The sequence below is a fragment of the Podarcis melisellensis genome (genome assembly GCF_964234715.1).
Source record: "Podarcis melisellensis genome assembly, chromosome: 3".
Taxonomy (NCBI): Eukaryota; Metazoa; Chordata; class Lepidosauria; order Squamata; family Lacertidae; genus Podarcis; species Podarcis melisellensis.
This window is the reverse complement of record NC_138530.1, coordinates 66,397,409-66,413,951: the sequence shown is the minus strand read 5'-3', so window position 1 is coordinate 66,413,951 and position 16,543 is coordinate 66,397,409. Positions and strand designations below refer to the sequence as shown.

Genomic DNA, 16,543 nt, shown 5'->3' with positions numbered 1-16,543 from the left:
GCAGAACCGTTTTTGTCATCTGTTGTATTTACTTTAAAATGATTCCCAGAAAGCTTAGCCCTTCAATTATCAGGGCTCGGGGGGCATTCCTTTGGTTGGGTCCTCAGGCTACCAGCCTTTGCCAACCTGTCGTGATGGGAGTTCTCACCCAAAACATGCAGAGGGCATCAGGTTGGTGAACCTTGAGCTGAGGAGATTTTTCTTATAAAAGGAGACACATGAAAAGGCATCCCCACAGAAACTTCAGGAGGTGTGGATAAATCTACTTAGTTTATTCAGAGGACTTCATTTTGAACAAAGGTGAGGTTAAAAAAATTAACAGTTTTTTTCTTGCAGATCTATCAATATCACGCAACACACAATTCAGCTTTCCAACTTATAAAACCTCATTCATCAGTAATGAAATGTGTGATCCATAGCTAATGAAATGTGTAACAACAGCTGTACACCTGAGGGGATTGTAGAACAGGAACAGATCTGACAGCTCCAACTAAACTCCTAGATTCTGGATTTTTCCATTTCTTTCAATGATATGCCCCCCCCCCCCCAATCTGAAGGCATCAACTGCATGTTATGTCATTCTAGGGTCATGTCAACCACAGATCAACTTTATATTGTAAAATAACAGGGAGAGAAGTGTGCTCTCATCCTGGGAATATACAGTGACGAACTATACGGCATTTTAGCTTGGGGATTTAGTGGACCCATATTTAAAAGTTCACTAAGCTGAATGAGAGTTTCTGATTTGGAACTGCGATGTGCACAGGAACGTAACTCCAGAGAAATGATCTGTTGGTCAGTTTAATGAGTCATCAACGTGGATTCCTCAAGCCTTCTCTGAGTTGAAAACAAACCAGGAACACTGCTGGAGTCTATACTGTCATCATCAGCAGTGTGGTTGAAGATTTTGTATCCACAGCTTTTAGTATCGATAGAAAACAGAAAATCCAATAAACTAGCCACTAAGCTGCCATAGGAACAAAAGACACAGGTACTCTGGATTTTATCCAAAGTACCACATTGCTTTCAGGAGAAAATAAAAGAAAAACCACATGTGAAGATTAGCACTTGTAGACTGATGACCCTTACTGCATCAAACGGCTGATTCTGCTGTTTTATACTCTCACCAGGTAGCTTTTCCTGTTTTGCTGACCATGCATTCTGCAACTCAGGTGTTCTGTAGAGAGGGGGAGAGAGAGGTGGATGATTCAAGAAGATAATAAAAGTCACATTTTAAACTTCTGCTGTGTGTCTGCCTCACATTTAGAAAGTGGGTGAAGGGTTTATATATGAGGGCTCCCATGTGAGGAAGGGCAATATATAATGAAATCATGAAATCATCATCAGAAGATGTTGAGCTGAAAAGGGAAACAGTGAATCACTTAGCAGGAAGTTTAGGAAAAAGTCAGTGGGATGATTTCTGAGAGAGGCCCTCAGAGTTGGGAAAACATCTTTGCTTGAATTGTTCTTCTGAGAATAATCATGGTGCAGGCTTGACTGGAAAGCAGGAAGGTGACAAAGGGTACATGTCTACTGCATAAGAGACTTTGGCTGTTACGTTTGAATGAATATGATCCAGCCTGTAAACACCCTCTAAACTTCTGAAAACTATTGAAACACCCTTTAAAAACCAGCAGCACTTACCAGACTGGCATGAACGGTGGCAATGATGTCTCTCAGCCTTCCTCATCACTGGAGGACGATGTGAAAATAACTACAAAGGGGGTAGACCCAGTACCCCAAAGTGGGATTGCAGTTGCAAAGGTTCCTGGGATTGCTAGCTGTTTTCTTTCTCTTTTCAGGCTGTTTCCATGCCTTTTTTTGCAGTTTAAACTTATTTATTTACTTATTTCCTGGCTTTGCATGTATTTGCTGTTGCACGTAAGTCAAACATGTGTCGGGGTGTGTGTGCCTGTACTGAAGCGTAAATCTTTAAATAACTGAATTTATTACTTGGAACCTGCCAGAAAGGATATTCTTGATCATCAAAGCTCTGCTGAAACTTACGAAATCACAGCATTTCTCTTGCTGCTTAAAATTAATACAAAAACTACAATACGTTGAGAGAAGGATGTGCTTTAAGTGATAACTTGGAAAGATGTTGTAGACAGAAGCTATGATTGTACAGAGAGGATGGATAATTGTGCGCACAGGGAGAGGTGTATACATGGCATGAGAGAAAAAAAGTGAGAGGGGTAGATGGACTGGAACATAGATAGGAAGGTCCACCTAGGTTACGTTTTCAAGATTTCCTTTTTTCTTTTGCAACAATGAGGCCTTGGAACTTGCATTTTAATATGGAAACCCAACATTCCAGGGTTTTAACAAAATCATTAGAAACCTGCCCCTCTGTACACAGATTCTGTGAGCCGCCAAGTAATGCAGCAGAGTCAAGTATTGCTTGTAAAATTGGTTTGCACGGTTACATTTTCCATTCTTTCATGTTTCTTTAATAGCCGCCTGTAGAGAAACAGCCAAAACCAATTTAGAAAGCAGTTCAGTAGAGAAGCTTCCTCCCTACATTTCTTACAGAAAAATCTCTCTGAGTGTGCAGCATAGACAGAGGTTCATAAATATTCTACAGTCACATTTAAAGAATACATAATGTAGTTTCAGCTTTATGATGTATTGTGAGTACTGAGTAAGTATTTACCTGTAAATCCCTCGTCTCTTTTAATAATCTATAACACAGGAAAGCAAATATATAATTGTTAGACCGAGGAATGGGACAAACTACTGTGTTAATTTATTGAAACATTTATAGGTTCCCCCTCCCCAATCAAAGACTCATAAGGCAGCTAACAACATATATAAAACAAGAATAGTGTTCATTCATAAAAGATAAATGAAAGTGAATTTGGGTACATGGATGGGGAAAACAACTTTAGATGGCAAATCTTGTATCTAGAATGAGCATATTCGAACTGCTACCTAGCAGGCAAAATTGCCATCTCTTTATCTGAAAGATTGAGAGAGAGTTACTGACAGGAAATTGGGCATCTTGGTTATTGCTATCCTGAAATGAAAAATTGGAATTCCATTCTTTAAATATTACCTTACTTTTGTTCTTTGCCTTTTATGTTTAAAATAATGTGGCTACGTTTTAGGATAGAGAATTCAAATGCCATGCATGAAATGACTTAGGTGTTATAATTGCCAATGGAATATTGGATTTGGAGTGAGAAGGTCTGGATTCAGATTCACATTCAAGCATGATCGCACTAGCCAAAATCTCAGCCAAACCTACTGTGCAAGGTTGTGTGAGGATGCACTTTGCGGTGAGAAGGAAGCAAATTGCAACTGTGATGAATAAAACAAGTCCACTAACCATCTTTTATATGTATTATATCCTAGGACAGTTTTCCAGCTCGCTTTGGAGGAATTCATTTTGTAAACCAACCATGGTACATCCATGCCCTCTATACAGTTATACGGCCATTTTTGAAAGAAAAGACAAGGAAAAGGGTATTTTTCTCTTGTTTGTTTGCATGGTTTTGCAAAATTGTTCTTTGTTTCTAGATTGATCACTTTGATTGGCAAGCAACACAAGCAGCAGAGGCAGTGCCCGTAGCATTGAAATAAATTCCTTATGAAACACACTCACTCATTCTAAAACTATGTTTGTTTCATCATGCAATGTGCCAATGGGGAATGATTTCTGTTGTTCTATTAAGAGTTTTAACTTCCAAGATATTAGGAAGCTTTGCAAAATACAGTAATCATATTTTTTAAAGAGTAAGAACAATTGTAAATATGTTTTATGTAAGAGATAAAACATTGATACCAATAGACTTTAGCATCCAGATGATAACAGAGACTAAATAAATTCACCTTCAAACACTGTTCCTCGATCAATCAAAGCCTAGCCCCGATTTTATAAGTTTTACAGTGCCTTAAAATGTTCTGAACCTAATGCAGTAAGCATAGTTTAAAAATGCTGTGTGTAAGTTAATAAAGAAGCTGTCATGAAATGGGACATAATCAAATTGCCTGTGTTTTAATTTATGGGGATGTACATTTTCACAAATCTTGGTTATGTTGGGTGCAGGTTCCTAACCTATTACTTTTATTGAGGTGCATAATGCTATAAGTAGCCAACATGTGAAGCATTGGAGTAAAATACTCCCAGGAAGCACCCCATCAATAACTGGACTATAGTATTTTGTACCAGCTGATACTTCTGAATATCATCTCTGCAGATGATATTCAGAAGTATCAGCTGGTACAGAATACTATGTTGACTAGTCAAAGTTATATAGTCATGAATGGCTCATGTTAACTTAACATTAGACAAAAATACGACACCTGTGTTTTAACATATGGTGATGTACATTTTCACAAGAGTCATAAATGGAAATCTGACCTGCTGGCTTAAAAGAGAAACAGTGGTTGGACTTTGGGGCATTGATTACTGCAGCACTCTGTGTTTTCATTGTCCATTTTCATCAGTCCAGTGTACCAATTTGTTTGATGTGGACACTAATCAAACTCCAGGAAAGTACACCAGCAGGAAAACCCACTCATACTGTATGTGTTAGGGCTACCCCCCATCCTTTCCCCAAGAACAACTCTTGCACCACATTCATACGCTGCCTTTGAAATCCATAGGAAATTCAAAAGCAGCTTGAAGTGACATGCTAAGTAGCACTATTCTTTGAAGGGAAAGAAAAGAAAGTTCCACTGTACATGCTGGAGCCCTTGAGGGTACATGCTAAGGCTAGCTAGATGGCAACTACTAACTATCTAGAAGCAAAATGCGGTGTCCTGCTGTAGTCAGAGCAAGTGGAATTTGATGAAGGAAGAAGAAATAAATTCCATGACACACATCACAGATCCCACTCAGTAGGATATTTAAAAAGACCCTGGCGGGGTGCTGTGGTTTATCTTAGATTTCTGAGAAGCAAAGATGCTGTGTTATCCAACTCATTCTGGGTTTTTCTCTCCAAAAAGACTGTAGTGTTTCTCGGTCATATGTCAGATTTTTTTTATTTTTTAGTCTGGAAAATATGCTTGGGGATGTTTGGGGGCACTTATGAACCTTTGATTGCCTATTCTTTTAATATAAACACACACACACACACACTGAAAAGCCATCTTGCCGGATATATTTGCATTCTCCCTTCAGCTTCTGCCACAAAGTGTCAGCTGCATGAAACTTATTCTGGCATGAGATGCACTGGAAGTGGTCCGAATTTTAAAATTCTGCCCAGCGGGTTTGTATCCAGTGCTGTGTGAATGGAAGTCCACTTGTACCAAGAAGTATTTTTGCAACCATTTGTTTGCACTAGCTACTTCAACCTAATTTTGGCAATCCTCCTTCCCTTTTGTACCCTCCTGCCCCACACCTCAGGCCATACTTGAGAATGCCTGCCCTTGGAGAAGCTTTTCAGTGGGCACAAGAGGCTACATTGGGGAAGAGGTATGTGAACTTCTAATCACACTGGGTACAATCCAGTACTTATGATTTCTAATAAATTTAAGTGGTCCTAAAATGCAACATTCCTTAGAGTTTAGCAGAACATATACATACACATTACACACATACATTTATTAGCTAGGATCCATAGAATGAGATGCATGCACTAGTGGGATTTTTTTTTTTTTTTTTACTTTTCCTCGTTGAACATCAGACATCCCCAGCATAGCTGCTTTTTGAAAACCTTGCATGGATTTGCCTTGTGTCAGGAAGGACTGATATCCGCTGAAGGTGCTGGCTTGTAATGTCTTTGATTCATCCTTTTAACAGATATTTCTCCATGGAAATAACCTCAACAGCCTGCACCAGCTAATCCACCCTGAGATTCTGCCTTCTGAATTTGGTGGAATGCTGCCGCCTTACGATATGGGCACGTGGGCAAGAACGCTGCTTGATCACGAATACGACGACGACAGCGAATACAGTGTGGACTCATACAACACTTCTGCAAAAGAAGTCGAAAAGGACCTGTCTCCCAAATCCATGAAGCGGTAAGTTAGGCCTGTTGAAACAGAAAAGAAGGGTGTAGACATTGACCATTGACGATGCTTGGATGGGGCTGATGGGAGTCGGGGTCCACAAAGTTCTCAAGGGCATGTCAGTAGCTATCTCTCATGTAGTTGATTTTCTTTTTTTATATATAATATTTTTATTGATTTTCCAACACATATTAAATGCAATACAATACAATACACTATACTAAGACAAACAAACACATAAACACACACAAATATAATTTCAAAACCTTCTTTTCATAGACCTTGCTTCTCCGACTTCCCCATACCTCTCCTTTCTGCATCCCTATTTCCAAATCTCTTTCAGCAAGTCCTCACTTAATTTAACATTTACAGCTGAAATCCTCTTTTTTCTCTAACCTCGACATTTTAGCACTCATTAACTTTATAATCATTCTTAAGATAAACTTTAAATTTCTTCCAATCTTCCTCCACTGTCTCTTTTCCTTGGTCGCGGATTCTGCCAGTCATCTCGGCCAGTCCCATGTAGTCAATCACCTTCGTCTGCCATTCTTCCAGAGTGGGTAGTTCTTGTGTCTTCCAATACTTTGCTATAAGCACCCTTGCTGCTGTAGTAGCGTACATAAAAAAGGTCCTATCTCTCTTTAACACCAATTGGCCTACCATGCCCAGGAGAAAAGCCTCTGGTTTCTTATGAAAGGTACATTTAAGTACCTTCTTGATTTCATTATAGATCATTTCCCAGAAGGCCTTAATCCTCAGGCATGTCCACCAAAGGTGATAAAAAGTACCTTCACATGTAGTTGATTTTCTAGACTGAATGACTTCTGCTGAGGGCCAGGACAGTAGCATATGATTTCCTAGGAACATAGGAAGCTGCCATGACTCAGTTATAGTGTTGGTCCATTTAGCTCATCACTGTTGACACTGTCTGGCAGCAGGTTTTCAAGCAGTATTCTTTATCTACTTGGATATATCAGGAATTTTATCTGAGATTTTTCGATGCAAAGCATGAGCTGTGGTGCTTCCCCTATGTAATTTAGCCATTCCATTAAACTGTAATGCATATTGATGCAGTAACATTCATTGTTTTGTATTAATGCATTTTGAAGTGGAAAAAGAAAACTCCGCTCAAGGCAGCTTGCAACATAGAACATTACATTTTCATTAATGATGTAAAATACAAAGAGAGAGGGTCAGCAGTTTAAAAAGATCGTAAAAATATTGTCTGCCTCATATAATAAAAGCCTGCCAGAACAGAAAGTAGTGATGGACAGGGACCAAATGCACTTCATTGATTTGATTGACTATGTATTTCTACGCCACCTTCCATTCAAAGGAGTCCCAACATGGCTTACCAACAATAAAGAACAGCCACAGCTGTAGGCTACAATTACAATGTCTGGGTAATTTAGAGCTGACCCCACCAAGGCATATAATACCATTAACAAATCAACAATCACATGATCATAGGTAATTAGAAAACAATTATAAAACATCAGCTAAAACACAGGCTAAACTTTCACCCTCACCCCCTCACATACTGCCTCAATAATCATTTACTCTACTGATTGAAATACAAATCCCAGCAAACAAGAGGACATTGATTCAATAGAAATACCTACAAACAGAACCATAATGTAGCAAAAGCCTTGTCTCCTACACACTGATCACAAAGGGGGGTGTTTGTGGGCAGCAGCCCCTCTACTGTTCACCGAAGTCAAGCTCTCAGCAAGAGATTGGGAGAAGCCCAATCTCAATCCCAACAACAAACAAAAGCAGTGATATGCTATTACAGATCTATAGGTGGGCTGTCCAGTAATTGGCAGCAGACACACCTCTTCTCTCTTCCCAGTAGCCACATCAGTGTCCAGGCTGCTAGAGCTGCCAGTGAACTGGGTGGGTGGATGGAATTAGTTCCCTTCCCCCCTTCCCTTTGCTCATACTACCTGGTAGTCTAACAGCCAGTCAGAATTCTCTCCATCCACGTTTCATGCTCCAGCTGCTCACCACTAAGAAATTCCTCTCTTTTGTCCCATGCAGCTGTGCTTCCACACTTAGCAGGACACAGAGGATGGCCTCTCCTTCTGATCTAAGGGAGCAGGTGGGATGGTGTGAAGTTATTGCAAGTCATGGCACTTTCATACCAGCCCTGTGGAGTGTTGTGTGATTCCAGATGCGGAGGACAACCCATTGGGACACAGATATCAGATATTATCATGAGGGAACCAAGTGAATTCCCCCTTCAGGCATTATGCTGGAAGAACAAAAGCTATGGAATTGAAACATGAATCTAGCAAAGCAAGCCCAACGAGATATGCCCAACCTGTCAGACATTGCTCATACACCTGTGCAAGCCACGCTGTGTGCTACAGAGTTCAGAAATGTATTATTATTATTATTATTATTATTATTATTATTATTATTATTTAGGTACCAGAGAAATAACCTCTCAAAAACAGGTTAGACAGTATTGTTAGGAACCACATATGTGACTACATTATTATGCTGAGATCTGAAGCCATCCATTTCTACAACATCAGTAACAAATATTAAATTACATTTGAAGGGAGGACTTTAGAGAAAAAACAGCATTGCATTTCCAGTGACTGCAGTTTCTTTCTGATGAAAAAAATGTTAATGGAATGTAGCTGCATGAACTCTGAAGCTTTGTGCTCTGCTAGTTGACCAGCTTTGCTGAAGGAAACTGTCCTTGCTCAGTGATAATAGGGTAACATATTTCCCTTTGCGTTGTCAGAAATATTAGTGCAGGCTGGTTGCCAGTCCATTTAAGTTCAAGTGCAAGGGGTGCCATGTGTCACTATCCCAAAGTATCTGTTTGAATCCTTTCTTCCTAAGCCACAGCCTGAGCTCATCCACCCACTCATGTTTTTAATATCCTCCTTGGGCATTTCCAAGCCATCCACCAGAGATGGATACAAACAATTTGTTTCATTAGTCAAGTAGATTAAGCTTTTCTGTTGCACCTCGGCTAGTGGTCAAGTTAATCTCAAGAAGCTGGCGCATGTATTGCTTCAGCCAAGAATCATTCTGCTCCATGGCTTTGGGGTAAATACTGTTTTGGGTGCCTGCTAATGCTCCTCTTGAAAAGGCCAAGCAGGGCCTCTAGGTAGCATGTGATGCCAGTTTCAGAGCATTATTAGCCAGATGGTGTGTTGGAAATATTCCACTGCCAGCAGCTTGCAGCTGGCAAGACTTTGTATGAAGTCTAATCCCCTTTCCTCAGCAACAGGACGTTTTTACCTTACTGCTAGCACAAATGCATGTAAATCCTTGCTTGACTTCAGTAATAGCTAGTAAAACTATTTTTTGTAAGATTCATTGAATTCAGGTATGTGTGGTTTTTTTAATCTGATATTTCTACAGTCAGAATTTTATTTTTATTATTTCTTGGATTTATATACCGTCCTTCATCACAAGATCTCAGAGTGGTTTGTCCTCTTTGATCCATAGCAGTTCCACTTCTACTAGGTAGCTGCCATCCTGTGAATCAAGTTGATGTCTCTGCACTCACTCAGGACACATGCCCCTATAGACATCTGTGCACTGTGTTCAAGAATAAGGCCTTTTGAAACACAAAAGACTGGAAGGAACTTCAGCTCAAATGTGCTTGGAATTACTTACTTGGAACACTGGTTCTTCTCTGCTGGAGGGCAGACTGCTGCCTGTTTGGTAGAGATGCTTTTGCCCCACCTGGAACATGATACTTTTGTCCAATTTTGGGTGATTTCCCCTCCTGGTGCAGCCCCAGACCACACAGGAGCCCACTGACCTGCTGAAGGGGCTTTGTGGGTACAGGGGGCTGCAGAGGAAGAGAAAGGTTGGTTGCTCAAGATGCCTTCTGCTTGCACCCACCAATGAATTCAATTCCATTTGCATAACTAATGTTTCTCACACTATTTCAACACCTGACTTATTTCTGTATCTAAAATGAGTAAATTGGATGTTGAAGTGAATTATAAGAGGTTCATTGATTTGTGCAAGATCAGAAGCCCTTAACTTCTATATGTTTTTAGCATGGAGTAAGTGATCATGTAAACTTGAGAGTACCCAATAGAGTGCTCTCCAAATGTTGCTGGACGCCAAGCCCCAGCATCTTCGCCCATTGGCCATTCTAACTGGGGCTGATGGGAGTTGTAGTCCACAACATCTGGAGGGCACCACCTTGGTGATCCCTGATATAAAGGATTCAGTGTTGTTCTCTTTGGTGAGTGGATCAGTTTCATCAAGAGAATGGCACATGGATGACCAAAAAAATGTATTCTTTGTTAGTGTAAAATAATGATTGAAAGTGATTTATCTGTTAGCATAGAAAGAATTTGTATCTCAGGGTAGCATTCTGGGGTGACAAACCTCAAAAAAATACATTTTGAATCTGTCCTGAGAAAAGTTTACCAGCTTTCTTTAGAGGAAGTATGGAGAAGCTGTAGCCCTTTAGGTGTTGCTGGACTATAGCTGCCATCATCTGTGACTTAATAATGACAATTTTATTATGATTGGTCATGCTGGCAGCGTCTGATAAGCATTGATTTCCAACAACATTTGGAGGGTCATAAGTTCCCCACCCCTGATATAGTGTGTGTAGGAGAGGTGTACATCTTTAAATATTAAATATACACTGGTTGTAGGTATCACACCATATTTCACAAGCAATTTTCTGGATACTGGCTAGCTTTTAAAAAATAAATAAGTGAGGTCTACTTTCATTTGTCTTAATATCAGGCTTTTCTTTAATAAAAAAATACTTTTTTCCCACAGGTCTCAGTCAGTTGTGGACCCTGGAGTGTTAAAGCGCATGGATAAAAACGAAGAAGAAAACATGCAGCCCTTGCTTTCTCTTGACTAACAATGTCTGAGCATCGAACATGAATTGGGGTGGAAGGTATTGCCTTTCGGCAACCAGCAAACCATTGGGAGGAGAATGTGTACCAGCCGGAATCCTATTTTTCATGTTAATGTAGCATAACATAATGAGGCAGCAGGTTTTGCCAGTCAGCCTGGAATATGCGTGCCCTGGGCTGGAAAACAGGGTGGAAAGGAAGAAGATGAAAAGGAGCAAATATCAATAATATATTCTGTTAAGTGCCAACCTGTTTGTAAATAGAGTCTATTCCTTCTCTCTGCATTTGTAAGTAATGGTAGGGATGTAGTACAGGAAAAGGGGAAAAAAGAGTGGCTATTAAAATATGCCAGTTGAATGCACTGTAAAAGAATGAAAAGCACTCTGAGAAAAAAGAAAGAAAGAAATCAGACCTAAGTAACATCCATCCTTTTTATACAAAGCCATATTACACCTTTCATATGGACTGCTTTATTCTGTTCAAACATTTTTTCTTTAAACGAGAAGATATAGGGTCCTGTAGACATCGTTGTAACTGGTGTGATGTTACCTGTCAATCAGATTGTATTTCACAGACATTGCTGAGATTCATGATGGAGACGAGAAAGAAAGAAAGAAAGAAAGAAAGAAAGAAAGAAAGAAAGAAAGAAAGAAAGAAAGAAAGAAAGAAAGAAAGAAAGAAGGTATAGACACAGGGAGCCAAGCACCTTTCTTTGGCATATAAGACAACTGGTTTTTAATCTTTTAATACTAAGTTTGGGGTTTTGAGACCCATTTGGGTCCTGAGCATAAGGTGGGTCTCAAAGCATCTGCCTCTTATCTGGTCCCCATTTGAGAACTTGCCTCCTTGACTGGACCATTTGTAGTAATGCTCAGCATCCCACCCATAATACGCAGCAGCAACAGACTGATGCATTTCTAAACCTTACAAAACTGAAGTCTGAATACATATCTATATATTTTTACCACTCTCTACATATAAAGTGTCATTGGTAGATAAGTATATGTAATCAAGGATTTATAAAAACAAATCATACCTATTTGGTGTGCTTAGAGTTTATTATAGATTGTATATTAAGACAATGTCATCGTTAACATAGTAAAAGATTAAGTACCGCATTCTACTTTGAGCAAGATTTAATTGTTATAAGTACGGTGTAGTACAATACCATGCTAAGGCCATCTTTTGTTTTGTGATGTAATTGTGTAGATGAAACATGTGCCATATTAGACAGAAAATACATTTTTACCTCAAAAGACCAAACAGTCCCTAAAGTGGACTGAACATGGTCAGCTGTAGTTTAGGGGTATATATTCATCTTTGATGTGTGCTGATATGCTTGTGTATTTTCGCCGTACATCAAGACAAGAATGTACCCTACAACTATACAGATCTCTGTCATCAGAATTTAATATGCCACTTGAACAGGAATGACAAGATCTCTTTCTCGCAAAAAAACCAAAACGTTACTACTGAACTCTTAAGGGCTCTGAAGAAACATATTGGAATTAATTATTGGATATTTAAGATGCCTAAGATCAGGCTTAATGCTGTGACAGATTGTGTTCCCATTGAAAATCTTCAGTTTCAAGACAGTAGAATGACTTGTTTGTTTTAAATCACCTCCATGCCATTCAGAGACAACCTTCAGATAATTCTTGGGGAAAGAGGAATTAAAATACATTCTGCCTGTACTGTCTTTGTGTAACTCAGATACTCTGTTGAGACACCATGTGCATGTCTGCTATCATTGATTTCCACTGCAAGCTAGTGTTAAAATGATGTGAGGCTGTAGTGTATTCTAGACCACTTAATGCACTGCTGGATGCTCAGTTAAGAGATTCTTATTTGGCTTAATTTTTCTTTTCCTTATTTAAATTATGACAATGGTGTTCTTTGCAGGCTAGAGCATTATGCTTGGTTACATTATAGAAGCATTCATCATTCTAATAACATGGTAAACAAGCAACCTATCTATTAAGCAGGGAAACCTTCATGGTGGGAACACTATGATGAATGCATTAACCAAAACGGATCTGTTTTTGACAGGAATGGCTTGTAGTTGACAAGAACTATGTTTATCACATCCAGAGAGCTTAAGTTGAAGGCTGTGATCTTAAAACAATGACTGCCTATTGTATGATATCAATTGCCCTTGGGCCACCTCACTGAATAAACACTTAACAGGCAGCCATGGCCAATCTAGGCTATCTGGCATATGTCCCAGGACCAGCAACTGTATCTGGTTTGACCCTTGGTGGTAAGTAAGCAGCCTAACATATCACAAGACTGCAGCCTCAGAGTTTTCCTAGAAATACAGCTGCAGCACCTTTAGCAACATCAGCAGTAAGAACTTTGCATGTCACTACATGGGGCTCTACATCAGTTCCCATGGAGTAATTTGATTAGATATGTGTTATTTCTCAATTGAAGCTCGGGTCTCTAACTTTAGAAGCTTCCTGTATAGCACTAATACCTTTTTGCATGGCTCCATAGGAATGAGCAAGCTGTTGAATGATTGGAATCCTTATGCTTCCAAACTGATAAGAGTTAGACAATTTGGAACAGAAAACATGCTAGGCAAAATGAAATGGTAATTTGTTCTTAGCTCTATAGTGGATAAGCTTAACTGCAGATGCAGACATTTGTAGCAATGCCAGACAAGAGGACTCTGTCTTGGTGTAGCACACAAAAAAAGAGTCTGGTGTTGAAAATAAAAATGAAACACACCTGTAGTTGGCACCCATCTGTCTTGGGAGACAATGGACGGGTGTTCCTTTACTGGTGAGATCAAACTGTTGGCAGGTTGCAACACTTTCTGTGGCTGTAGAGACTGATGTGGGAGAGACATGATCTGTTGCAGCTGGGGCAGATGGTGACGTCCGGTTGTTCTGTTGCAGATACACCATGGTGTTTCTTCTCTCTGTGATCCTCCCAGAAGTCATTTCTCCTATGCTATGGATACATGACTTGACTGCCTGTCTCCAGGCACTGCGGTCATCTGCAAGGGATTCCCATACAATGGGGTTTATGTTGCCAGACTTCATGTCATGTTCACAGACATCTTTATAGCACAGTGTTGGTCTGCCAATTGGCCTATGGAATCCAGTTAAGAAATCAGCTCACCTATTATGCAATTTCATCAAACCAGATTGGCAGCAACATATAATGCATGGCTCTGAAATTATATGTGTGCAATGAATAATGGCATTTGTGGTACATCTTGAACTGTGTTGTGTACATAGATCTGGCTAGGTGGTGAATGAATGATCTTTCTCGCGGTTAGAGTCGGGAGATGTTGTGTCATATAGTATGTTAGTCGCTCCGAAATATTAAGATTTGAGATCTGCCAAATACATACAAGTTGATAGAGATAGGAAGCTCCAGGAACCCTGGAATTATGCTACAGTCAGTTTCTCATTGTACAATAATATCCTGGCTGAGGCAGTAGGGAAAGAGCTAAGCAAAGGCTTTGTTGAGTGGGACAGCCTGCTCACTTCATTATGAGCTACAGGAGCTATCCTTTCAGGACCATATGTATGCCAGGGCACCATCTGTTTCCCTATAAATCCTTGTTCTCTGGCAAAAAGCTTTTATTCAGAAAGACTAGGGTTTTTCTGAGGGGGGGGGAAATAAATGAATTCAAGCCTCAAATACTGTGTTTTGTATCACTAGGGCCTGTCCCCATGATTCCTTCCATTATTTGCTGTCATGAAATGGATTATAGGTGGGTCTATTTCATAGGCTGAATCATTCTCATTTAGAGCAATAAAAAGATCTTTTTTCTTGCAGTGTCAGAACTAATTTGCCTAGAGTTAACATGTTCCATATTTAAGCTTCAGTCAAGTCAGCGGTGCTTAAGCCACAGTTGACAGTTTCTGAATGTACACAGACAGAACTGCTGCTGGTGTGACTGAGCATAGCTTTATTAATTCCACTTTACAAAAGCTGAATTTCATTAAGGCTGTTATCCTGGCCTCACTTACCTGGGAATAAGCTGAATTCAATAGGACTTACCTCTGAGTAGTCATGGTTAGAATTGCAGTGTAACTCACTTTTAACAGCACAATCCCATCCAGGTATACTCATTGGATATTAGGTATAGAAAGTGAGTATAGGTTGGCATCTCTAAAGATTCTTATTTTTGCAATCTTCATGAAACTTCATAAAGGAAAAATCAATCTTACCTTATGAAACCTCCATATACTAAGTGGCTTGTTTTAGTTTTATTTTTGCATTTGAATTCTTGTCTCTATGTGTTTCTGAAATGCATCCCAATGTCTAATTCAGCTATTGCTGTAATGAACACTCAGATAGTCCTCTCAGGAGGTAACACCATGATTTTGCATAATTCAACCTCCATATTTTGCTGAGAATAAACTGATATGTTTCAAAGGAAGTACTCTCACTGTACAAAACCGGGTCTTCAGAGAGCACCAGCAGATTCTAGGCGCACTGTATGTCCCATAGCCACAAATTAATTCAGCAGCAGATTTTCAGAGGTGGGTGAGGAAAATTAATAGCTTATTCCTAAGCAGGCTTCCTCCTTTTATGAATTCAAGAAGGCTTATGATGCCAGTAGAAAAAGTCCTTTAAATGAGAAAGCCAGCCCCTTTGATAGCGGTGATCTAAAGGAATACAGGACATGATAAAATCTTACTCAGTTGAGCCATCCTTGGGTACAACCTCAAAAGCAGTTTAGGAACCTCTTGTATCTATTTTACATGTTTGCCTGAATTATAAACTAAAACATACTGAGAGCTAGATCCTTGGCAAAGTGATTGTTTTGAATATCACATCATGGATATCTCCAGCCATGGCCTGGAGACTCAGCACCTAAATCTCACATAAGAACACATGCTGCATATTTTTGTTACAGGACCAGCAATTTCACATTTGAGAGAACTCTTGGGGGGATTCCACACTGACCCAGTGAGTTGTTCATTTTATTTCTTAGAAAAGCCTACGATTTCATCTTTTGTCACCACTGCCTCAGATGCTGACTCCCTTCCCGAAAAAGTTAGTTCAGGCACAGGGATCTGCCTTACATCTTCCACAGTTAAAACAGATGCAAACAATTCATTCAGATTCTCTATGGTCTCCTTTTCCTATTTTAGCAGGCCTTTGACTCCTTTGCTGTCTAAACATCCAATTACCTCTCTGCTCCTGGTGTTTTTCTTCTTGGGCATTGTTGGGTTTAACATTTTTAACAACATGCTTCTTAAATTATTATTTTCCTTCCATCCATTATTGTCTACTTGCATTTCTTTTGCCAAAGTTCGCATTCCTTTTTGTTCTCATTTTGACAACACTTCCATTTTACTTCCTTGACTGCTTGTTACCCATTCTGGCATCCTTTTGGTCTTGGTAGTACCTTTTCCAGTTCTAGCTAAGCTTCTATTATTGTGGTTTTTAATAACCCCAAACATTCTGGAGAGAATGGTAGCTTTCTGCCCCTCAGGGCACAGCTGGGACCTCTGCCATGGCAATGATTCCATCCCCGCAGTGGTGGTCTCCAGCAGATATGCATATGTGCCATCCTGCTGCCACACCCTCCATCAACATTGGTCACCACCAATATGTGGGTGGCAGCTGTGTTAGGGTCTCTAACTCTATTGGGTTGTGACTGCTAAATCTCAGTGCAAATCATGACTTTGTTGCCATTGTTTTTATTACCACGTCTAGTTTATGTGTAGCAAAGGGTTTATTAAACCCCTTGAAACAAGGTC

At 39.7% G+C, this 16,543-nt stretch overlaps 1 protein-coding gene across 1 annotated transcript in view; it reads left to right on the top strand.

Moving 5' to 3' along the window:
- The window catches only part of CLVS2 (clavesin 2), a 41,311-nt gene extending 25,393 nt beyond the window's left edge, over positions 1–15,918 (top strand). The window contains exons 3-5 of the mRNA XM_081905471.1: positions 3,355–3,465; positions 5,747–5,967; positions 10,732–15,918. Of these exons, the coding sequence (XP_081761597.1) occupies positions 3,355–3,465; positions 5,747–5,967; positions 10,732–10,819 (420 nt within the window). The 3' untranslated portion in view covers positions 10,820–15,918. The remainder of the gene's footprint in view (positions 1–3,354; positions 3,466–5,746; positions 5,968–10,731) is intronic.
- The last annotated feature ends 625 nt before the right edge of the window (positions 15,919–16,543 follow it).